The sequence below is a fragment of the Rhododendron vialii genome, chromosome 13a (assembly GCF_030253575.1).
Source record: "Rhododendron vialii isolate Sample 1 chromosome 13a, ASM3025357v1".
Lineage (NCBI taxonomy): Eukaryota > Viridiplantae > Streptophyta > Magnoliopsida > Ericales > Ericaceae > Rhododendron > Rhododendron vialii.
Genome location: NC_080569.1, coordinates 28758817 through 28784845, shown reverse-complemented (window position 1 = coordinate 28784845; position 26029 = coordinate 28758817). Strand labels below are relative to the sequence as shown.

At 39.6% G+C, this 26029-nt stretch overlaps 3 protein-coding genes across 5 annotated transcripts; 2 read left to right on the top strand and 1 right to left on the bottom strand.

Annotated features, from left to right (window-relative positions):
- Positions 1–3118: 3118 nt before the first annotated feature.
- On the top strand, positions 3119–4347 carry LOC131312356 (uncharacterized). Its single transcript, XM_058340055.1, has one exon. It carries the CDS (start codon positions 3264–3266, stop codon positions 4098–4100), a length of 837 nt encoding a protein of 278 aa, XP_058196038.1. The 5' UTR covers positions 3119–3263; the 3' UTR covers positions 4101–4347.
- A 7096-nt stretch (positions 4348–11443) lies between these two features.
- Positions 11444–15557, top strand: LOC131312353 (uncharacterized). 2 transcript variants are annotated; one of them, XM_058340052.1, is made up of 4 exons: positions 11444–11815; positions 12326–12951; positions 13913–14428; positions 15156–15557. In XM_058340052.1, the coding sequence occupies exons 1-4, from the start codon at positions 11569–11571 to the stop codon at positions 15282–15284; spliced, it is 1518 nt and encodes a 505-aa protein (XP_058196035.1). In that variant the 5' UTR covers positions 11444–11568; the 3' UTR covers positions 15285–15557. The 2 variants fall into 2 exon arrangements, with proteins under 2 accessions (XP_058196035.1, XP_058196036.1); XM_058340053.1 differs by having other exon boundaries at positions 11675–11815; positions 12315–12951.
- LOC131312352 (protein STICHEL-like 3) lies at positions 15530–26029 on the bottom strand. 2 transcript variants are annotated; one of them, XM_058340051.1, is made up of 7 exons: positions 25700–25882; positions 22971–25008; positions 21748–21967; positions 20353–20922; positions 18837–19473; positions 18191–18254; positions 15530–15982 (listed from the first exon to the last, which is right to left on the bottom strand). In XM_058340051.1, exons 2-7 carry the CDS (start codon positions 24903–24905, stop codon positions 15890–15892), a joined length of 3519 nt encoding a protein of 1172 aa, XP_058196034.1. In that variant the 5' UTR covers positions 24906–25008; positions 25700–25882; the 3' UTR covers positions 15530–15889. The 2 variants fall into 2 exon arrangements, with proteins under 2 accessions (XP_058196034.1, XP_058196033.1); XM_058340050.1 differs by having other exon boundaries at positions 22971–26029.

The window sequence follows — 26029 nt, the reverse complement described above, 5'->3', positions numbered from 1 at the left end:
GCGGGGTTGTGATTGTTCAGATCGCTATCTTTAATGTCTAAAACAACTCCATGGTTGCAATTAGCATCAGAAATTTGAGCCATTTTTGTCTAGCTAGCTAATAAAATTGGAACATGAGATCATATCCTCTACATATATATAGGAATCCGTATATTGTGTGTATGTGAGAGAGAGAGAGAGAGACCATTGTAGCCTCTAGTTTCTACTTTCTATGACCATTTTTATGATGACATATGCATGCACTATGACAATTTGCATTTTGCACATTTTAAATGTTTATCTAACTATTCTAACCATACTGAGTCTGACTTTCATCGGGAAAAAAAGAGCAGAAAAAAAAAAAAAACATAACTATCAAACATTTTACTGTTTTTCTTTTATCTAGATTAAACATTTTTCTATGATCCGGGAAATTAGTAATTGTAACTTGTACCATATATGTAATGGACGTGCAAGTGAACAGCTATATCAATAACCCAAGTAGTGTTGGAAGTACTACTAATAAGTTTTACAAATTTTGAATAAATAATGTTCATTTTTTTTTTTGACAAGAATGTTCATTTTATTCAAACAAATTAATCAGTATGTTGTTGTAATCTCTTGCTCAAGATAATCAATTTTATTTGTTGACAAAAATTTTGAATATTTTTATGGCTTTGAAATGTTGCGTGCAGTAATAGAACTCTGAACTCTGGTATATATTCAAATCATCATTTACTAAAACAAAGTGATAGTGACAATTGAACTACCGCATTGGATTTTGTTTGGGTTCAGTGATCAGTGTGTCCAGGCCAACTTATATATTTCTCAATTAATCTATTTTGTGGTCCGGACAAAGGCACCTTCCACGCCCGGATAGAAAATTCAAGGAAATTACTTTATTGCGGCCTCATCCCAAGGATTGAACCCGTGGACTCCTTGGTTAAGATGTTACATAGCAGAATCACAAACCGTTGGTGGGCTCTGTTTCGGAAGAATTCAACAGGGGCGAAGAATATTTAAGTCACTGTCAAGAAGAACATATAAACACTATAAAACTGCAAATACAGAAGGCTAATGATACAAAAATGCTTTTGACATTAGAAAAAAAAAAAAAAAAACCTCTGGTAGGCTCTGTTTCAAAGGTTCTTAGAAAAAAATATATTTTTATTTTTTATTTATCGGCTAGAAAGATGATTTCTGGACACACCTTTGTAATTGACGTGGGTCCAAACCATGTGTATTTCTTAATTAATTATCCAACACTAGATTTGAATAGTATGTATTATTGTTTGCTAAGGTTGGAGGATAGATGAGAATGAGTGTTATATGTTGTCACTGTTCAACATTATTCTCGTGAAAACTATTGGTAATTTTGGATTTTAGTAGTTTTTTCTTACATATATATAGGTATTTTAAAAAAAAAATCTCACTCAAGGGACTTGAAAAGTCAATTCCAAAAAAAAAAAAAACAAAATTGAAGTTAACCTAAAAAGCTACTAATATAATTAGCTACTATTATATTTGAAATTGTGCAAGGGCCACAAGGTCCTTGTCTCCACCGCTCTGCCCCTCGGAATGAGAATCCTTCCCCAAAACAAGAACACACACTCTCTCTCTCTCTCTCTCTCTCTCTCTCTCTCTCTCTCTCTCTCTCTCACACACACACACACACACACTACATAGTACTCCTAATGTTCTTGAAATTTAACAAAACCACTAGCGGCCTCTGCTACGTGAAAGCTCCTCTCTGGTTCAGGTTCGCTTTAGTTCAGGTTCAGCTTGCAGCTATTTGAATTCGTTTAGTTTTCTTTATTTCTTTTCCACAACAAACGTGAAGTTGGTGTTTGACGTTGACTTTTGATTTCATCCTCATCTCTCCGATAGAGACTCCATAAATTTTTGTTGATGGGGTCCTCGTTATATTTAAATTCTACAAATTACTAGCAAACATTTAATTTGCTATTTCGAAACAACCATCGAGGACTTTTCAGCTTTTGAGTAGGGATTTGTGGATTGGGAAGGGCTTTGGATTTTTTGGTAGATTAAAGTGGGACATCTGCAATCTACGATCCTTACGAAGGTATAACTAGTTCTCACGGATCAATCTTTTTTTTTTGTTTCTCTTGTGATCTCTAGTCTTGTGTTTTGGTTAGCATACTTGTGCAATTAGTTGGCGATGGGATGAATTTCAAGTTGGATCTGGGAAATAATAGGAAAGATTGATGGGGAAATATGAACAAATAGTGTAAATGAGCAGTGGTTGTGGTTGATAGTTTGGACTAGTGATGGACTGATGGGTAGCTATTACGCATAATCTGATTAGTTTGTAAGATATAAAACTATCGCGCGCGGGAATCGGGAGCCTGTAGGGCAAAGGTGCACTACAGGACTGTAGGGCAGCATTCTAACTGTTCAAAAGTGTTTTTAATAGTCCGTTGTATTATTGATTTCTGAGATGAATTGTTGTGATACTGCATTACAACCCCGTAGTGCAGAGGTGCACTACAGGGTCCCCAGATTAGCTATCTCGTGACTTATATGATTCGTTCATAAGGGTTTAATTTGTTGCTAAGTATCAGTAGAAACTAAAATAGCCAAACTAAACTAAATCAAATCGAGCCTTGTGTCTCAATTAGTTGAGGTCGGCTACAAGAATCCTATTTACACCTCCTATTTATTCATTAAATTTTGTCAAGGGTCATGCCACAAGATAAGGGTCGTGCCTCAGTATGCTCAATCTAAAGATAATCATAGTGAATATGAATCGTTTACCTGGATATTACATCTATATCAAAAATTAAGTTCAAAGGTTCTTGAAATTTACAAAGAAGATAGACTTATCTTACATCACATTATTGAACTCATACTCACCTCCTATTTTTCTAACTAATTTTGTCTAACCAATAAACTAATGATATCCGATCAATCTAATTTTTCTCATGAATGATTCACTCAACAAACTTTACAAACCGAGTGGTTTAGATCACTATGAGGGATTAGTGTTTGAGTTTAAACATCCGGGAAAAACTCGGAGATGGACCATAGTTGGGGGGATTTATGTAATTTATCCAAAGAAAAGGTTTTAGATTGGCTCGGCTCCAAACCTATTCCCTCGACCGTTACTCCAAACCTATTTTCAAACTTTCCAATTCCATTTCCCCATCAAGAGAAAACTTTCCATCCCCAATTCACGGCTCACAACCACCCACAAGCCCCAATTCTCTCTCTCTCTCTCTCTCTGTCTCTCTCTCTCCCTCTCTCAACCAAAGAAACCCACAAAAATGGTTTCAAAGGCCATCAAGAAAAGCCCTCCCAAACCCAACAAACCCCACCGCGGCCGCCCCCGCCGCCGCAACAAGTCCCCCACCAAGACCGTCGCCGCCGTCTCCTCCCTCATCCACTCATGCCAACGCCGCCTCATCAAGATCTTCTCCAAACTAGCTCGAATCGCCACCCCCCACAAGAAAATACACAGTTACCAAGTTCTCTCGAAAACCCCCGCCGGCGGCGCCACCCGCCGGTGTCTCTTCTCCGCCGCCGCCAACCGCCCTCTCCCGCCGCAGACATCGCCGGAAGAAAAACCCACCATTGTTCTTGACCTGGACGAGACCCTTGTCCATTCCAAGCCCGACCCACCACCGGAAAGGTACGATTTCGTCGTCAGGCCAGTGATTGACGGCGTAAAAGTCGATTTCTACGTCTCGAAGCGACCGTACTTGGACGAGTTTCTTGATATTCTGAGTAAGAAATTCGAGATAGTTGTTTTTACCGCAGGGATAGAGGAGTATGCGTCCCTGGTTCTATCTCGGCTGGACCGGAAATCGGTGATAAGTCACCGGTTGTACCGGGATTCTTGCCGGGAGATGGAGGGTAAATTTGTCAAAGACTTGGGGGTTTTGGGGAGGGATTTGAAGAGAGTGGTTATTGTCGATGATAACCCAAATTCGTACGTTTTACAGCCGGAGAATGCTGTTCCGATTTCGCCCTTCGTTGATGATGTTCGTGATGGGGAGTTGAGGAGATTGGTGGAGTTTTTTGAGGGGTGTGATGGGGTTGAGGATTTGAGAGATGCTGTGAAGGTGTACCTTAGTGATGGTAATGAACAAGGTAAATTGTGAAATGTGGTTTTTTGTTGTTGTTGTATGGTATTGGGATTTCTTTTAGTCTGTTGGAATCAGAAGAATATGATGCTTTATTTGCATTGCACAGATTAGTTTCCATATCCTGAAAAGTAGTGGTGATGATTTTTTGTCTGATATCAATTTTAGTTACTAATCTGTTGATGTACCTCATGTTTAGAATCCAGGAGAAATATACAAGTTCTTTCCCTTTTTTGTTGATTTGAAGAAGGGGCAGTTTTTGAAAGGAATGAAAATCTTTTTCGGCAAGTGTCCTGAACAGTTGAAACGAATGTCTCACAATTTAGAAATACCTACCGGGCAAGAATTTCTTGTAGAATCCGTACTTGTGAGATAATTCTAGTGACTGTCAACGTGCGTGCGATATTTTCTAAACGTTCGATTTCTGATACTATTAGTGTACCTAATTAACACAAGTCCACTGATTCTCTTTCAGACTTTTGCAAGACATAGAGGCCAGCAGCCAGTTTGTCTTGGTTTAAATGTATTGACATTTGACAAGTTAAATGAAACTCTCGATTTGAAAATTTAGATTGCCACGTGAAGCAATTTTTTAGCTGAACGTATTTTCATAAGAAAACAGAGACGTTCAGAAACACGAAGTTTATCAATTTCAGACCTTTGCAAGATATAGAGGCCACCAAATAAATAGTCTAGCTTGGATAGTGACTTTGCAGGCTTGGCCAGCTCGGCCTGTTGACTGCTCTTAATTGCATATGGTCTCAACCAACAATGCATACATAAATAGTCTAGCTTGGATAGTGACTTTGCAGGCTTGGCCAGCTCGGCCTGTTGACTGCTCTTAATTGCATATGGTCTCAACCAGCAATGCATACATGCACAGAAGAGGCTAGAACACATAAATTGCAACAAGATGTACCAGATTTACTTAGGCCAGGGAATTCCAAAGAATGGCTAAGGAAATTTCTGGTAAAGAATCGTATATCAAATGCCTAGACATAGGCAACCACGAGGGTTTAAAGCTAGAATTTCATTTGGGTGGAAGATTTGAATGGTTATGGATGGACTTAAAGTTCATGTGAAAGTTTTTTTTTTTTTTTTTCACAAGGCAAATTCTATTCTACTACTAATATAGGGGAAAAGGGATTAAGGATGGAGCTGGGTGGGTTTGAAATCTCACCTTGTGTAAGGAATATATGGCGTCGAACTCTAGAAGAGAAAAAAAAAACGTTCACTAACAATGAAAACAAGTGGTTTAAAAAAAAATTAATTTAGTCCAAACTACACCTTAATTGTTCCCTTTATTGGGATTACTTTTTTCCATGATATATCTTCAGGAGCTTTTTCAACATGAATCTGTTATCGCTGGATATGCCTCTTCTTGTTTGAACCAAAGTGTTCACTCGGGAGGAAAGTGAGACTTTCGTCGATTGGCATGGAAAAGCCACATCCTTGCGTATGTAAACAATTCTCAAATACTTTGTGAATCGTTCCTTCCTTTATCTACATTTTGTCATACTTTTATCGTTTCGTTTTAATCCTGATCAATCACTATACTTGTAGATTGTAGCGCTAGCTACTGTTTCAAAGTTACGTCGCTATATCCTGGGAGACAAACGTCAATAAACCGAATTAGCACTGGAGCAATTTTATATGGAGACTATCTCAAACACAAATCTCGTTCATTTGATTTTCTGCAAGTTTGTATATATGTCTAGATTACAGCTTTGTTTTACGACATACATGTTGAGAAGAACAATAAATTTTTTGCGTTGCAGTGTTTATAAGTAGTCTCTGAATCTATTTTATGGAGTTGGGTTTGATGATGTTTTAGCTAAACTTTGGTACAAGTATATGCGCAAAAGCTGGCCTTCAGAATTAGCCGAGGTGCATGTAAACTAATTCGGATACTTGAGTTTTAAAATTGTGGGGTTTTTTTATCGGCAATAAATTTACTAGGGAAAATTTGACAAATAATACATCAAGTTGAGGGAGGAGAATCTAACCAAATGTTGGATGAAAAAAACTCCTGATAAGTCAAAGCCCAATAACACTCAGGGACCAAGCCCGAAATACTTAAAGAGCAAAGCCCATACACATCATGGGCCAAGCCCAACCCAAGGGACCCCCAAACCAAACCCTAACCATTGAACAGAAGCTGCCGCCACCAATACGTAGACTACCACCCCCTGCAAGGAGACCAACCAACTCCACCATGACCCAAGCTGACAGAGCTAAATAAACAAACAGAGGACCGCGCCACCGCGAACCCCACAAATAGCCGGACCCCAAAAATAATCGTCGAGAAACCGCCATTTCGATCCTCACAAACGACTCGAGAATCCGACCACCGAGATTCCATAGCATTGCGCATTGTATGATGGAAAACCTGAGAAAAACGGTTTAATACTATGTGGAGATGGGATTCTTGTGGATTTGAGTGCGTGAGTTGTTTTGGTTGACTATATGGCCGAAGGCCCAACACGGACAAATATGGAGTCGGTACTTTTGGGTTAGTATTATCGAATCTTTCGAAAGGCGAGGAGCGTTTCTCTGTATTGAGAAATTCCACGGACTCAACATTTTCACTCTCTCTCTCTCTCTCTCTCTCTCTCTCTCTAGGGTGCTTCAGAATCAAAGTTGTCAAATCCGTTCCGTACCGGCCGGTACCGGCCGGTACGTACCGTACCGGTGCGTAAACGGAACGCAAAAAGTCATGTTCCGTTCCGGTTGAAATACCGGCCTGTTCCGGCCAATACCGGGTGTACCGGACAATACCGGCCTGTTCCGGACATATTCCGGTGTTCCGGCCGGTACAAAATTACCCTCTTTTTTTTTTTTTTTTTTTTTTTACATTTTATTTATGTTTATACTTAAAATATGGTAGATATATATTAAATATATATATAAAATATTAATTGCGGTAAATCCGGAACGGTACCGGGATACAGCCCGGTACCGGTACGTACCATTCCAGTAGTGAAAACGGTACGCTGGCCGGTACGGTATTGACAACTTTGTTCAGAATACGTTTTCAACGTTTCGTTTCAAGATATTTGACTCTTGTGAGAAATTTTTAGGTGCCGAGCGGGTACCATGTGACAGCAATCGTCGGCGATTCTAGCCATCCAAACGTATTTTGGACGGTCCATATTTATTCCGTCTCTCTTTCCTCACCCGACCACTCTCTCTCCTCTTTTTCTCTAGCGAAAATTTAGACTGTCCAAAACACGTTTGGACGGCTGAAATGGCCGACAAGGTACCACATGTGTGGTACCCATCCGACACCCAAAAAACTTCTCCCAAGATGACACAGATTGGCCTCAACTGGCACAACACAAGTTGTAATCCATAGAACGGTTGGAACCACCACCCTAGCTTGTAGGCCCAAAAAATTGGCAACTTTCATAACTTTATTTCGGTCATTCTTTTAAAATTTTTTTATGTATATATTTGTTAGTTTTGCATCTTCTATTGTTGTTAATTCATCCCAACGAGAGAAATTTAAAAAGTACAAAATTATGACAAAAAATATGAACTTCGTCTAAAAACAAATAGCCAGATGCTTTGGATTAAATTTGTCTTATTGCCAACTTTTTTCAAAATTGATTCGATTGTTTTTTACTTTTATGACTCATCTCATCAAGATGATTAAAGTAATTTCAAAAAACAACTGATGCGAAACACTTAAGTTCATGTAAGATGAAATTCTATAAATAAAAAATAACCTAATAATGAAGTTTGGGCAAGCCCACGCTAAGACTGCAAGTTGTTTCCCGAAAATAAAATTAAGTACTAAGATACAGCTGAACAAAGGAGTAAGTGAAGAGAGTGGTTGCATGCAGCATTATTAAAGTTATTGACGTGGATATATAGGATTATATTCTCTCATCGTTGCCGTGGAGGATGTCCATTCCCATACGGGTTTTACTTGAGTCACATAATGCGCAGGCAGGTGTGGGAGTGCAAGTGTGAAAGCGTCTCTCAAAAACTTCTTGACCATCAAAAATCCATGGGTGAGAGGATTTGAGAGCGCGAGCGCAGAGCGAAAGTTGAGAGTGCGAGTAAAGGTCATTTTTAAGGATTATGTGACTATGAACTTGACATAAAAAGGACGTCGATGATGAAAACAATATCCTTTTTGGAAAAAATTAACCTTCTGACCTCTCAATTTAATGTACGTAAGGGTGACCATTAGAATCATAACTTTTGGAAAGTTGGAGATTTATGAATGTAGGGATTATGTTCATTTTTTTTTTTGTCATTCGTTAATTCTAATATACTCTATCTTAGGGAACTTTAGGGAGGAGGATGGGTGCTTACGGGAATCGAACTCTGTCCATGTGCATTGAAGTATAAGGAGAGCACTAACTGCACTCTACCCCGCTTACGATTATATTCCCTTAAAAAGTTAATTATATTCCCAAAAATGGACCCAAAAAAGTAGGACAAGTAGCCAATTGAGAGTGATGCTGGGGATGAATTGGGTCCTCGATTCCATGAACCAAGGTCGACCCTTCATGCGCAATTTATGGATCTTTATCTTCTCTTAATTTAGGAAATAGACAAAAATACCCAAGGTGCTGTAATGCACTCCCCGCATTACACATGTAATGCGGTCAATTCGGCTGTCCATCTTGACAATGGACGGTTCGAATTTTCATCCAAACAATGAACGGACAGAATTTGTAGAAGTTATTATATCCAAATCGTCCGTGCCGTGAACTGTTAGACCGTCCGCACTACGACAGGTGCATACAGCTCCATCCATGCCCTTTTCATGAGATGAAACATGTATGATCAGGTACTGTTCTTTTTCTTTAGAGACTTTACAGCACATGGGCTAGCTGGTACCATTTTGTCTTGTTAATTCAACCTTCTGTAAGGATGACTACGATTTTTTATTGTTTATTCGACGGCCTTTCAATTATTTGAGGGGAAAAAAAAAAAAAAAAGGCCCTGTGTTTTTTTTTTTGAACATAAGCACAATTGCATTCATTAAAAGTCATTCGGCACTCACAATTTCCATCTAATAACAGAGATAATGAGCTACAACCAAACCTGAAACACCAACGATGTCCAATAAACACAAAGAGATGAACTTATGTCTAAATCCTAAACGAGAGCCTCAAAGCTCTATATATCCACATGACCGACAAGAAAACCATGGTGTAATGAAGGATTGTGTGTGTAATAGTACTATACGAGGAGTGCTTCCACCACAAAGTATTCTATACGTCACATGCTTTCTAGAATTTTTAGTTCAATGGTTGTGTAATGCAAATTATGCAAGTCTTCTACTAACTACTACAATTGTATTTAATGTCGGCAAGAGTTGAAGAAGTGGTTGGGGAAGAAGTAGTAGTACTGTATTGAACATAGATTTGATTAATGTTGACTTGATAGAGTCTGATTCTAGGTGATTTTATAAAGCAGAAGAAGGGTAGACCATGAGGCGGAGCCGCGGCGGTGGCGGCTTGGCATCTACGCCAAGCAAGGGTTACCATCCTGTTGGGCTATTGTATGTTATTTGGACTTCATTTTAGTTATCCTGATTGTGCACATGCATGTTTGAACTCGTCGAAAACATGATCCACGCCATGATGTCCAGCCCTCCGGTTGATTTTTTTGGCTTGTCCATAGGTGAATCATCAGTTTTTGATATTGAAAATATGATCATGTGCTATTTGCAATGTAGTTACAAGAGGAGGGCTATTTTTGTAAACGAAATTTTTAAGGGGTTAGCTTGATGGTTAAGATCTAAGGCTTGTGAGTTTGCTTCATTCTAGGTTAATTATAGGTTTGAAACCTCTCCGGTAGTATTAATTACTATATTATCAGCCTATGCAAGGCTTTGCCTTGATTTTAATCAGCTCTGTGGATTTAATCCCTAAAAATTACTCAACGTGTAAGTTGCCCGGATACACTAAAAAAAAAGAAAATAATGATGAACAAATAGAATATCTGGATTCAAAGTTTAGGATCTCTGACCTTTGCCTTTGCTAGTTGAATTAATTAAGAAGACATCCCTTTGAAAACTGGAATAATCAGTATACCTCTACCCCAAATTTCTTGCCCTGCACGAAAAGTCGTGCGATGTTTAATTTCCTAAAAAAAATGATCTACTTTCATACATAATTTGTTAAATTTTTTTACACCAAATTGAAGAACTAATGAAGTATTTTTATTTGGTATAAGTAAATTCAAAAAATTATGTACAAAAATATACTTATTTTTTTTATCTTAAAATTGCACGACCTTTCGTGGTGCACAAGCAAGTATTTCTGATCAAACACAGTGGATTTTGACCTTGTTGTTATTATGGATATGCTAGCCCTTAATTTCTCGTTAAGAATAGAAATTAGGCGGTCCTAATTAAAATGATTCCATTTATATACAGCATATAAGTTTTAGCAAGGGACCATAGCTAGCTGACGACATGATTATTGATTCATGTTAATTTGGCAAAACCTGCCTTTAATTAGTTTTCTTTCTTTATTTACCTTATAACCGTTTTGGGAGTTCATTTATTTTTCCTTCCTGCTGTCAAAGCATCGTAACTGATTTTCTTAATTAAGAAACTAGTCGCACTAATTCAACCCCTTCACCAAATCGTTTACAGAAAACAATATGAGAGCCATGTTTTATAATTACCTGGGGACCCCGCAAGTGAGTGGTTGGATTGATTCCCGGGATTAGTCAAGGTGCACGTAACTGGGCAGTTGGATTAGTCTCCCAAGATTAGTCGACGCATAAATTGGTCTGGACACTTGAGTGGTAAAATAAAAATAAAAAATAGAAATTCTACAAAGCCCTTCTATGTAAAATAGTGAGAAAGCAAAGGAGTTCAATTGTTTCTTAGTTCTTCGGTGGTAGGTAATTCATAGACGTATGTTACAGAATATATACATATCAACAAGTCAACTAATTATAAGCCTAATCCCACATCAACCTATTACTCAAGAAAGAACTAATAATGTTGGAGGACAATTTAATTAATCAGATCCCGCGTTCCGCAAGAATCGACTCCTTGAACACCCGTACGTTGAGAGCGTAAACATTTTCGGACGAGGTATATTTAGCTATCAAGACAAAATTTACCCGCTCGACACCCAAAAACTTCTCTACCTACCGAATAAAAAGCATGTCCAGAAAGACCATCTTATTCTCCGAAGAGGATCAATTGAAAGCCTCTAATCGTTTACGCTACACCTACGTATTTTCATCTATGTATTTACGAAAACAAAAGAGGCTATGTAATAAAGAAACATATCCTTCATGTCCAAATCCAAGTATAAATTAAAGCATAATCCAAAGTATGCGTACATCCCATGCAACCAAAAGAAAAAAAAAAAAAAGTCTACATTTTTTCTGTAAACATTTGCATTATATAATTCCATTCTCAACCTTCTCTCTCATACACTTGCGGGAACAAAACACATCTGTTTCGTTTCAGGCTTCCTGAGATATATATCTATCTGTATCAATGGCACAACTGAGAAGCCCATGTGGGTTTGTTCTCACCCTTCTTCTGGTATCTGTATCTTGTTATGAAACTGCTGGAGATCAGTATAGATCGGCGGTGGGCGATCCCGGGATGAGAAGAGATGGGTTGAGATTGGGAATAGAGGCATGGAACCAATGCAATGAGGTCGGAGAAGAAGCTCCAAACATGGGAAGCCCAAGAGCTGCTGATTGCTTTGATGTTTATAAAGCTATTCCCAACTCAAATGGTCAGTTCTGTTTCTTGGTAGTTAATTGCTGGGTGGTATTGTATTTTTGTTTTCTATGTTCTCCTTCTCCATTTTTCGGCGTTTTGTGTGGTTGGATTTGCAGAAATGTTATCCGGAGATTCTGGAGCATTGGCACGTGGTGCTCCAAGTCCATTGTGATTTGTTTACAGGCCGTAACGTTTATGTCTGTAGTTAGCCCAACTATATTGGATGTGTCATGAACTGGTGATCGATTACTGCCGGGATTGCTCCAAGCGCAAAGCAATAATTTTTCGTTTCCCAAAATTAGATAAATCGAAATGTTTGAAAGCACTCCAGGATTTTCCATCATTTTTTCTTCGTTAATTAGGGATATCGAAAACAGAGTGTCTTTACAAAAATCCTCAAAAACAGATTTCACATACGATTCTGTCAAGCGAAAATATACAACGTTTTCAGGAATCAGAACCCAGAAAACAAAAAAAAAAATGACAAAAAGAAGACTCTAAATTTGCTTTAGATCATGTTCAGGAGGGAAGAGCTGCTCACTGTGCAATCGAGTCCCCCACATGCTAGTCCACAGAGTCACAGAGGAAGACAACAAGCTTGGGGTAGGACAACCGATTCCCGGAGGGCACCCCAAGTCATTCACGAACGTCGACCTCTACGCAGCAGAAAAAGAGCTTTACTTGGGCTCAAAATGCCAAGTTAAGGACACCCCAAATCCATGGCAGTTCTGGATGATCATGCTCAAGAGTGGCAACATGGACACTTACGCAGCCAAGTGCCCGAAAAACGGGCACAGAGTCGAGCCCTATGGTCCCGACACTCGGTTCCCGTGCTTCGGGAAAGGGTGCATGAACCAGCCATTGATTTACCACAAGTACACCACATTGCAAGGGCCTAATATGACTACGCTGAGAGGGAGGTTTTTTGGGTCATGGGATTTGGACTACGATTTGAGTAATGGGATGGGGGAGAACTCTTCTTACCATTCTGTGAAATGGGAAAAGGAAATCGGAAAGGGGAGTTGGGTTTTCCATCATGTCTTGAGGACTTCGGTTAAGTATCCTTGGCTGATGCTTTACTTGAGATCGGATGCCACTGCTGGTTTCTCCAGCGGGTACCATTATGAAACACGAGGAATGTCCAAAATTGTGAGTAATTTTTCAGCTTTCCTGATTGGTATTTTTATGACCCGATGTCTAGGCCTGCTTACACGCACTCGACTACTTCCGGAGCCTTGAAGCTGACAACCTGTCAAACCCTCAAGTGGCTAAAATTTGGTTTTCAAGCTTTCTGTTTTTTCGGTACCATATAAATGAAAATAGAAACATTACCAAACCCCAAGTAGTTCGGCTTGCTATTGAGGGTTCAACTTGACGTGTGCAGTTCACCCATTTCAGTCCCAATATGGGAAGAAATTTTTCCAGTGCCGGGTGGGCACGGGTCACGTGGTGCCAAGCACGCATCTCGGTCGTCCAAACGTGTTTTGGACAATCCAGATCTGTTTGGGCTTGAGGGGGTGTTTTGGTAATTTTATACTACAAAATTACCCCCTCAAGCCCAAACAGATCTGGGCAGTCCAAAACACGTTTGGACGGCCGAGATCGTGCTCGGCACCACGTGGCCATGCCCGCCCGGTACTGAAAAACTTCTCCAATATCGGCCATAATTTTGAAATCCAAAACCGTTCTATTTTTAGAATCAGGTGAATATGCTTATCGTCACGACAAATTTTTTAATCCGACTCTCTAAGTACAATATCGTGGAAACTTTAGATGCAAAATATAGGTTTCGTTGGTTGTGCATGGAAACCCAGTTAACGCATCCAAATTTGTTTCGATCGTGCACTTATAGATGTCCGATTGAAACATTTTCGACGAAGATAAGCTTCTTAGCATCATCTATAATATGAACGGTTCAGACTTTGAAATTTTGGTCGATATTGATATTTAGACTGAAATGGGTGAACTGCACCCCCTGAAGTTGAAACTATAGCAGACAAGCCATGTCCTTTTCCCTCCTTTTAACAAGTTCTTTTAATTTCCTCCAGAAAGTGTTGCATTTTCCAAAAGCATGTTACTTACTGGGTACTCAAAATTATTAATTGTGCAGATCCCAGAATCACCAAACTTCAAAGTGAAATTCACCCTGAATGTGATCAAGGGTGGGGGTCCAGCAAGCCAATTCTACCTACTGGACATAGGGAGCTGCTGGAAGAACAATGGCAATCCCTGTGATGGAAATGTGACTTCCGACGTAACCCGATACAGTGAGTTCATACTAAACCCCGAAACGCCTTCGTGGTGCCGACCAGACGACCCCAGACTGTGCCCTCCTTACCACACATTCGCCAACGGTACCCGTGTCCATCGCACCAAAACGGAGAAGTTCCCGTACGAGGCCTACCATCTTTATTGCTCCCCCGGAAATGGAGAGCATCTTGAGAAGCCCTACGGTTTGTGTGATCCCTTTAGCAATCCTCAGGCTCAGGAGATATTGCAGATATTGCCTCATCCTGTTTGGGGGGACTATGGGTACCCTGTCAAGACAGGGGAGGGGTGGATTGGGGACCCCAGGAGTTGGGAGCTTGACGCGGGGAGATTGTCTCAATCTCTCTACTTTTACCAGGTTAGTACTATTGGCATGTATGCAGTCCAAGTGATCGCAATCGTCAGTTAGCGTTTTCAATGGTTCAGATTTGTTTTGAATCTTTTCCCAGTAATAATATGCTTTTACTGGTAAAGGATTCAACAGATCTGAACCATTAATTGTCAATATGAACGATTCAGATTGGCGTGCATGAAAGTGAGATTGTGTTTGTTACACGTTTTCAAGATCTTGCATTGACAGAGAATGCAGGAGAACTTTTCGAAAACAAGGAAAATAATTTTCTGATACAAAGTTTGGAATGAAATTTGGTTTTTGATTGTTCTATTGACACAGAAATACTTGTCAAGGATGTTTTTTTGTCTTTCAGCTTTTCATTTGATTGATATTGAAAACAGGAAACAGATGAAAAATTCTTGCCAAGAGTGAAATGATTCCAAAAAAAAAAAAAAAATTCCAAAGCACCAAAAAAAAAAAGATTCTAAAATGACAAAGACGGAAGTGCACAGATCTGGAACCGTGTAAAACGTGGGCCTTACATTCACTATGGTTCCAAACACAAAAGTGTCTGAATCTATGCATTTCTGGCTATGTCGGCAGCATTGTTGTTTGACCTTACTCAGATCGTTGGGAAAGGATTTACTGATTCAACACAAACAGGAAGGTTCTTAGCTTTGAAGAGTTAAACCAAGCTTGTTTTAATCTCTTTTCTTCCACATGTATATGTGCACTTTTTTTTTTTTGGCAGGATCCAGGCACTGAACCAGCTAGGAGGCGATGGACATCGGTCGATTTAGGAACTGAAATTTATAAAGACCCTAATCAAGTTGCAGAATGGACTGTTAGTGATTTTGATATCCTTGTACCTGAGCAATGAAGATCCTTGAGAGATACACTATTGCCTCGATCCAAAGATCAATTATTTCTCATATCTCCACAGAAGAATACATGGCATTGATAATGCAAATGTCGTGGTTATAGCATGGACGGCTCTACCCTTATTTTAAGGGTTCAAGCGAAAGTACCGGTTCAGAAAATGTACTAAAGTTTTGTATTTTTGTATCTATAATTTGATTTTTCTTCTTTATTAATGTCTGCTGGATCACAAGTATGAATAGAAAATGAATAAAATTCCGATAAACTTTTATTACTCTTCCATTTCAAATTTGAACATACAGGCTATTTATAATCAGCAACTAACCATACTATCATTCTAAGACAAATTCTTCAATGTGCCTACAGGCTACGGATATGAGTACAAAGATGCAATCAATTACGAATCGAATGATAACCAGACGAAGATTGCGGAAGAAAGCAAGATTAAAGCTGAACTAATTCATTTCTACTATTCTAAGTTATGCTTTATTAATCGACTCGGGATCGAACTTGAGAAAGAACAGGAGAATGAATAAATATAGGCATCTAAATTAGCTTTGCAAATCAAATCCTCACGCCCCCATCCCACTATGATTCCTTGCAGTACTACCTCGGAGAATTAGAAGAGAGACACTTCCCACAGGAGACGAATCTCAGCAGCGTTTTTGGTTTCCCCACCCTGATCTTCAAATGCGAAAGCTGTGCAAAAACAATTACATGTTATTGACTAATCTGGCAGAATAAAACGACATAATCACAGTGGAATTGCAGACATTAGGAAAGCAACAGTAAGTTTATGACAACATATTAGACCGTCCTGAGTCTCCTGATTGTTATTGATAAAAGGTCAAACCGCCAAAGACATCTTACAACGAGGTTTCACATGAATTCAGACGATATATAGCATCCATGGAAAGAACTAACAAGAGCCATTTCGCCAAGTAAGAGACTTTTAGTAGATAAATTTTGAAGCACAGCTTGAATAGTGATGACAAGGACAGTGATGGCCCAAATAAACAACCACCAAGGCGATTGTAGTGGCTCCAGAACTGGGGACTCGGTTGTCTCACCGAGCCACGTTGCACCAAACCAACATGAGGATTCCTGCCCACTATGACACGAGAGTTAGGAGGATCGTGGCGCTTCCCTTGGTATGTCGCTTGGTAAGGAGGGTCCGGTCGGGGCTCTGTCACTGCCTAATGGCGCGGAGCATACCCGACCCCTACTCTCCGAGGCCGCTTGAAGGAAAACGGTTACTCCAGGAGGATCCCAAGTGGTTACGCCACGAGAGTAATCATTGGGGTCTGACCTGGCCATGTGCTCCGTAACTGTCTTATCCCATACGTCACATATGATGTCGCCCAAGGCGGTTACCCGAGCGTACTCTCCATGCGCTAGCTTAGAGGCTAAGCAAACCAAGGTCTATAAATACAAAGGGATTCTAACCTAGAAAGGTATGTCATTCTATTCTAACCCTAGACCAATACACTTCTCCCTACATCTAACTTGATCGTCGGAGGGTCACTGGGTAACCACTGCCCTAGTGACTTGTTGTACGTCAGGCGGCAGGCAAACGGAGCAGCGGAGGAAAGAACCAGACCTGAACCACGGTCAAGGTAATCAAACCCCCACAATGATTAATCACTACCGAGAAATAACTACTACTATTTGCCAAAGAAATGCTTTTACAAGAGAAGGGACGGTTCAATGCTATGGATGACATAACATTGAAAGTAATATGAGAGACTGACAAGCAAAACGACCTATACAACTTGGTACACCCAACTGGCTACAAATTATGGGTTCTGATTTGACTTTCGCACAATAAAGACCAGTGATGATCTTAAATCTTGGTAAGACATCACAGAAAGTCTACAGCAAGTCAATCATAAGAAGTCTAGTTCCAATCCATACCCCCTTCTATGTCTAACTCGCGCATAATGCCATGAGCACTTCTAACCGTAACTAAGGATAAAGAAATTAACATGAAATAGATTAGACCTATTGTTGAAATGTTTAGTACCAGTCGTATTCCATGCATTATGTGGTATGATGACTGCACTGGTGACTACTGACTAGCACTAAACTCGTATGGTATATACTATATACTAGTTATATCGATTACACCCTTTACCCGCTAAGCCCTGCCCTACCTATGTACCAAAGAGGAAAAGTGTTGTACTGTGCTTCCTTCACATAGATACTCAAAAAGTTAGAACAGAGTGCAACAATTCTAAGCTATGGCCATCCATAACATGTCATAATTAACCAATAACAAATTCGCCCTTGCATTTCAAGTAGGGTTGAGATAAACCGACTAATAATTCTAATAAACTGGACAAAATTGAAGTGGATCGGTCTGGTTTTGATCAGTTTGGGCCTAAAAGTTCAAAATCAATACAATAACAAATTTGTTTTTATTTGGTCAAAAACGAAACTTCGTAAGTCCAACTACCATGATAAAAGGGGCAAGGAAAAATTACTACTGTGCCTAATAGATAACAGAGTGTTATTTAACGTTAGCATTTGGAATTAAAAGTAATGTGAAGGAATCGGTTGGTTAGATTTCATTCGATGTATGAATCCTTTCAACCAAAGTGAACCAAAAAATTCATTATTTAGTATGTCAAAACCGAACAGAGCAACGCTAGTTAAAAAGACCGACCAAAACTAAGCAGTTTGGTTTGGTTTGGTTTGACGCTTTGTTTTTTACATCCTAAATTTTCAAGTGGACCCCCTCATTACAGGACTATCAAATACCTGGGAAAGGATAGACTATAAACATTCCCCAGCTAAAGAGAGGATAAAATTTGTGGATTTTTTTGAACAGCGAAAAATATTTTTATTAATCTTTGATAAAATTTGTGGATTTGCTGCAAGATCATAACAAATATATTCAAATATTACCTTCCGGCGAGTTACTCTTGATGCCTTCCAGCAAAGCAAGCTTCTAGATCTAGGTTCCAGTTTCCTGTACAAACCAAGAAATATCAGCACAATTCTAAGTTCACAAAAACCCACTTCAAAAAAGAGGCTTGCCCTATTCTACAAATAAAGCAGACATAGTACCCTTCATGACCACCATATGCTTTGACAGAAAACTGCTTAAATTTTTCTGCCATATTTATAGTCCATTGCCAACTAAAATCAAGATTTATTGAAGAACTGATCTATGTAACAGAACACACTCTTTGGGTAACGGAAGTATTGACAAGAACCAAACACAACTTCATCTCTTAAGGATTCGTATTTTGTGCTATGCATTGTAACAACAAAGCTGCAGTCCCTGAAGTCAAGTCTAGGAGACCAACTGCACTAATGTTTAGTTGGTGGTTCTAGGCTTCTAGCATATCCACTTCAAGGACTACAGTCTACAGACAATCCAAAAGCTTTAGCTTCTTTCCATTTCTCGGTTACCATAGCTAAATAATCATTTATTTTTGGTCGCTTGAGAACTCTAGGCCTCTGCATATCCAGGAGAGACCACGGGTGGAATTTTACAATAAAGAAAGAAAACAAATGGAATGGGAAGATAGAGCGTCCGGATACGTACAGATTCTCTTGTTCAAGCTTTTCAGCAATAGAAACTGCTTTGCGTTTCGACCATCCATTTCGCTGCGAGCATCCTTCTGCCTGCTGAATTACATGTGCAAGAGACACCTTGCCCCTCACAAGGCTCTGGCTCTGGCTCTGGCCCTGATTTTGTTCCCCCAACTTTCTTCCTTCTGGTAAAGAAGCCGAGGTGGATTTCTTATGTGAAGCTTCTGCTTCTCCCATCCAAGCACTCTCCAAAGCTCTTCTCTCATATAGTGCATTGTTATATTTTTGCTCATTACTTTTCGGCTGTCGAGGAGAAGCTATTTCAACAATTTCACTCCTTCCCATTCGAAGAGAGTCAGATGGTACCTGGGCTTGAGTTGGGCCATCTCTATCCATAGGAACCCTTCTGCTGATATTGTTGTATCCTATCATAGCCAACCTGTTACCACCCGCTGCATTTGTATACATCGGACTTGAACCATCCTGAGGGACTGGTACCCCACCCCTTGTATCTCTTCCGAATTCACATCTGATTTCAACAGTCACAGGGGACCCCAGAACTGCTTCAAATGCTTGCAATATGTGAGCCCTATACTTTTCCGCCTTGGATTTTGTCAGGTGTGAACTGAACATTAACTGAACAGATGGAACTGCAAGGAAAACGAACTAATTAGATGGACTCAAAGATGCCTGCAATATGTGGGGAGGAAAAGGCAGTACATCAGTGAATTGGCCCAACAAACCAATGTGACATCCTGAGGATCATAATCTAAGTAACCAAACATAGTGGAACAATGTTCTATCAAAATATCTCAAAGGATTAATGAGGCATACAAGAGTTGTATCTTCTCATCTGTAACAGTATTAGCACAAAAGAGAGAGATTTATATAAGCTTATGTATTCATCAATATCTATCCTTTGCTTAGCTAGAATATCCATACAAGAATATGGACAAGTATTGAGAATAGAAACTTGTTCCATTGTAAGTAACAAGAAATACTACATGAATATCAAGTACAAGAAAGAAAAGCTTCCAAGTAAGAGAATCTAGTAGTCTAAGATTACATACCAAAATATTGATTACGTATTCAAAATTGCAATTTGTTCATTTGAAATACCAATAAATACCATGTGAATATCAAGTCCAAGATTATATATTCAAAAAAAAATTATTACGAATCCTAGACTACTAGATTCTCTTTCTTGGTAAATCATACCCACTGGGAATCAAGCATTTCCCAGAACAACAGAACTCCAGAACCAGAATGATATTGAGAGCACTACATTTAGTTTTTCCCCTATTTGCACCCAGTCCCACAAAAAAAATCTGACCCCGAAGATCCTCTAAAGGTTTCCACATACAAACGATGTCAAGATGTGAAAATCCTCTAACACTCAGCCCTCTCCCCTGCCAGGAGAAAAATAATAAGGAAAAAGCCATAACAGTTGTAATTTTTTAAAAACAATGATAACGATATAGGGATGGGCATTAAATATTATATTGAAAATGGGCAGGATTAGGATGTACCTGCACCAAAGTTGACTGAAATAAGCTTTCCTTCTCGGTACACAAACTCTTTTATGCTACTTATTTGAATCTTTTGAAGTACCTCCAACCAAATTACATCAATTTCCTTATGGGCTCTAGCTGTTAATGGCCAGCCACTTGTTATGTTCATATCCACTGACTGTGCTAATGGCTGTTGAGGACCCAACCCAGATGCAGCATGTCTTCTTCTATCCGTAGTATTACCTTTCGTCACATCATTCCGATAAGCATCAGAAGAACTTCCAGCTTGAAGATTTGCTATCCTAGTGTCATGCATTGACGATCTCCTCTCAGTATTAGGCCTCTCAGCCTTCTCAGCATTACTCTTCCTAGATCTCTCTCTTCTTGCAGCATTACTTTGTACCAAAGGACTATGATTGAAACTAGTGTCCGCAGAGGAACTGGGCAACATATATTGCTGATCGGGAGCAAGTTGCAGCAATGCAGCTGTTAGCCACGTTAATCTGTCATTTGACATTCGCAGCTGTTTTTCTGCTTCAGACAACGTTTTCAGAGCTTGACGAAGTTTTTCCATATCTTCTTTCAGTACTGACACCAAAATCTTTATGTCAGTTGAAGGAAAAAGGAAAACGAAAAAACACAAAGATATGCATTGCATACTCGCAGGGCCGGCCCGAGGAATTTGGATGCCCAAGGCTAAATTGTGGGGTGATGCCCTATGTATTTTAGAATTAAACAACAATGATAGAAATGTTTCTTTATATTACTATTTTAGACTTTATAATGCATGTTAATTGTTTTGTCACCAACGGCCAAAGTGGTTGGCTTGAATTCTACTTGACTTGGTTTCGAAACCTGATAGTTACAATATCATTATTTTTGGAGAAAAAAAGTTTCAAAAGAAAAAGGTGCCTAGAAGACTCGAACTTGGACACCCCACATGGACTAAAATCAACTTACCACTGAGCTAGCAAAGACATTTGTGTTATAAAATGAACAAATAATATATATATACTAATTTACAAATAATATTGGAGTGCCCCTAAAATTTGATTTTTTTTGGATGCCCAAGAGGCCTGGGCCGGCCCTGCATACTTGTGGAATCCAGAGACCACTGGAACTCTAAAGAACGTGGACATTGTAGAGAATCTAGTGATATTTAAAGACAGAAAAAACAATGAAAAATTCATTAAACATAAAAGAGGTTCAGATGGACTGACAACACAGAAAAAAAAAAAATGTTTGACAATCTCGGAACCATTAAAAGTTTTAAGATTCAGAGAATAAACCAGGACCAAAATGAATAAGCACCATGAATTCTAATTAAATGCATGGAGTTACTCTGTTACAAGACCAATGAATTGGCCAATAATTGTCGTCAAGATGAGCTAGACCAAATAATGTTGGACTTACAAGCTTGTCTTCGGAAAAACTTCCTTCTAGGCCTTTCTTTTGTCAGATCGTAGCTACCAGCCAGAATATCGGTTATTACCGTGGCAAGTTGAGACATTAAAGCCAATGGCTCAACTCCAGATTCCATGATCTCTCTCAAATTTTTCACAGTGTTAACTGTGTCTGCAGATAAAGCTAAATCAAGTAGATCTACCAACTTCTCATCAGATACGAGTCCTACCTATAAAAAGGATCCATTAACTCAGAGAACTTACATACAGCTATTGCATAAACAAATTGCACAGGAAAAATTTGGAATGACAAGTACAATAGTATATTGCATGTGCTTTACAAATGACAACAATTCATGAATTTAGACAACTAACAATTGCTGTCTTTTCATGAAAAAACAAAAAACCAATGTCTTTGAATTCCATGAAGAATGGTGTAGCATAATCTAAAGAACAAAGAAGGAAAAACAAGAGAGAGCATCAAAACTTTAATCAGAAAACTTCCCCATCGCTAAAAAGGTGTCACCATCTTCCACGGACTAATGTGAGAAATATGGATTGACCATGTTAAACTTTTGCGAGCAAAACAAGAAACAAAATTGACTCATTATTAACCTTTGAAATTAAGCATCATTAGTTACTTTCCACAACAGGGCAAGCTGAATAGGCAGCACTTGCACAATTAGTAACTAAATTGGCATATCTAGGAAAAACACTCCAAAACATAACAGCAACGTCAATACTCAATAGTAATTTTTGAACAAATTGAAAACATTAAGATTTCCGTAATAATGGGATTGAAAAAACATGAAGTGAAAAATGACAAGGTACCATCGTAAAAAGGAAGACGAAGAATTCCAGAAAAAATTGTGTAAGTACAAACTGCTCTCCGATCCCAAACAATTAAAACAAGGAAACACCTTCAATGTAAGTCATGTTGATGCCAATAGAGAAATGTAACAAAGAAAAAATATTCCATTGCAAACATGACATTACTCATGAGATAGAGAGAGAAAACTATGTCCGTTGCCATTTAGACAGCAAATTTCCTAATGCAGGTGCTTGAAACAGAAGAATGATTGTTTTCCCTAGCAAACTCAATTGCCAAATGGACATGCTACATTAATTATACAGTCTCCAACTTGGGTAGCAAGAATTTTTTACAGGATAGCTAAGGTATGACATTGAGCAAATGAAAAAATAATACATAGGTGCCTGCATGAAAAGACTTACCAGTTCCTGAACTAGAGGAACGGAGATCCTCCGGCCAAGCAAACTCAATTGCTCAAGAGTCATTTCAGCATCCCGCAAAGAACCATCTGACCTGGATGCAATAAGTTTGAGTGCATCCTTATCAATCTCAAGACCTTCTTTGGTTGCAATCCACTGCAAGGCATAAATAATATCCGCATCCTTCAGCTTTGGAAAAAAGAACTTCTGGCACCTCGATATGATTATGTGAGGCAAAACATCGAGACTAGAACAGACAAGGACAAAAACAAGACGCCTAGGTGCTCGATCAATGACCTTCGATATAGCACTCCAGCAATCAGGAGAAAGAGTATCACAATCATCAAAAATAAAGATCCTGTGCTGCGATGGCAACTGGGAAACTATCATATTGTCAAGTAGATCCATAATGCTCTCAAAGTCAAAATTACTGACTGGACCAACTTCCCTTATACTTCGGCTCTTACCCATGTCATAGGCAACACAAGAGTTACAGAATCCACAAGGTTTGGGCTGCTCTAAAGACTGGCAGTTCAAAGCTCTGGCAAATATTCGTGCACATGATGTTTTTCCTGTACCATGAGGTCCATAAAATACGTATAACAACCCAACCTTCTTTCTGACGACAGCATTTGAAAGAGCCTGCGCAACCAAATTCTGCCCCACTAAATCTCTGAAGGTTCTTGGCATGTATTTCTGAGTCAGGTTCTGGTGCCTACTGTTGTGTTGTCTTTTAAACTTGTGTTTATTACCAGATCTAGCTTCCGAAGCAAGGTCTGAGTCAATTTCCTGCTTTAATAGATTATCTGCAAAAATACCTAACTCCCCGGAATAGTCATGCACCCAAGCAGCATTGTCAGTACTTTCGAGAGATCCAGATGCCTCCACTAGCAGAGGCATTGCTTCTGCATCAGATTTAGTAGATGAGCTTGAGTGGTCTGACATCACAGGCATATCAGACGCATCTCTGCCTCCAGCAAATGAAGCGCCTTTCTTTAATTTGGAGTCAGACAAGCCACAAGACAAACTCCTTCCGGCCATGTCAAAGAGAGATCTTCCCCTGTCGTGAATTCTTGACCAATTCCAAGGAATGCCACACCCATTTTTGGGAGCCCTCACGACTTCGTGTTCATCATACTCTTCTTCTCCCTGCTCCTCCGTGTACTTTTGACGAGCTGAACTTTGAGCTAATGAATTGGATGCCACAGACATGTCATTTTGAGCCCCAGAATCTCCTAGAGGTTTAGCATTTCTAGTTCTTCTCGTGCCTCGAAACTTGCGCCTTTTTCCCCTATTCAGTCCACTGCGCGGGCCACGAAAAGTTGCTTCCGCTTCCTCACCAGCTTCCTCATTTTGGCTGTGCTTGCCATGAAGATGGATATGAGATGATGCTACATCATCACCATTCTTCCGAACCTCATTCAACTGTTCAGAGAGGGTCTTGAGGTGGGCATCCTCTTTGTGCCTCCCCTCTTGTATTTTCTTATCCATCCGTTGAGATTTCACCAAAACATCATCACGGATCAAACCATTGTCATCTTGTGGATGCATGTCATCCCTTTCACGTAATTCATCTCTCTTATTTCTTCTGTGTTCCCGAGCTACACTGTTGCTACTACGATCGCTCCCGAAACCCACCCCTTCATTTCCCCCTGTTGCCTCACCGGGATGACCTTCTACTCTCCGTAAACTAGCTAAAAGTGGTGAGTCTGCCCCCAAAACCCCTCTGCCATCCCTGTGATGGTCAATGCCCACAGACCTTCTTACGTTAACTATTGCAGCATCCTTTCCATGTCGTTTCGAAAGAAGATCAACACCAAAAGGGGAATGCCAAGAGGGCGGGCTAGCAGAAGGATCCCTGAGAGATCGCGATCTCTGAAGGACAACAAGGTCCTTCATGAGCGACCTATCAGCCAATACAGGGCTATGCTTATGCATATGGTTCTTCAGATGGATACAGTTTGTCAAATGGATATGGTTGCGGAGATGATCACCAATATCACCATTTGCATCTTTTAATACTCGGTCACGATTAACAGCCCTGGTCATGATCAGCACATAAATGTGTCCATTACCATAACTTTTTGCAGCTTTAGGCAACAAATCAGTAGCATTCTATTGACTTGATACTCTCTCCCAAATCTTCTCAATTATCACATCACGAGGATAACTAAACCCCTAGAAAAACCCTCCACTGATATAAATGCCGCTAATCTAAAAGCAAAAAATGATACCCAGATGCAAAGCTACAAAGATTCCCCCATTACAAACCCATCAATCAAGGAATTTACAAATATTGCAAATCTTAACCCATAAAAAACCCGCCGGTCATACATATCCCAAATCCATTATAAATCCTATCTTGAAAGATTCCCCCATTAAAAACCCATCAACAAGTTTTACATACATTTGACACCCAGATATCAAGTCCAATGTCTACTCCCCCAAACCCCCCCAAGTGCAAACTGCTGAATCCATTCCATTTTGGCTCACAAGCCAAGTGCCCCAAGTAAAAAGAAGAAAGTGTACATAGCAAATTCAAGCAAGGCAGTTCTGCTGCTTGTGATAGAGTAAGAAGAACACATGAAAGACTGTAAAGACCAGTCTTTGTGAAACCCTAACCAATAACAGCTCTGTTCTTGCCCCCTTTTTTTAAAATAAAAAGTAGTAATGGGTAAGTTAAAAGAAGAGGAGGGCAGTATTCAGAATGTGAAGGACTGAAATGGGTTCACCTGAATCAGAGGCAAGCGACCCGTTTCAATAATTAATAAATCCCAGATCCTTCTTTCTCTCTCTGTCTGCTCTTTGTGAGAACTTTCACATGAACTTCACGAGGGGTTTCTTTCGGGAAAACGATGGGAGGTGGGCGGCAGAGGAGAAGCTTGGGGTGGGGTTGTGGAGAGAGAAAACGGATGAGTAATATTTTCCGCTTGACCAAAAAAAAAAAAAACGGATGAGTAATGAGTTGCATAGAAAGCTTTTAGACTAGGAAGAGTGGAGTGTTATGAGAGAGAGAGAGAGAGAGAGAGAGAGACATGGGGCGAAGGATCTGCTGCTGACGG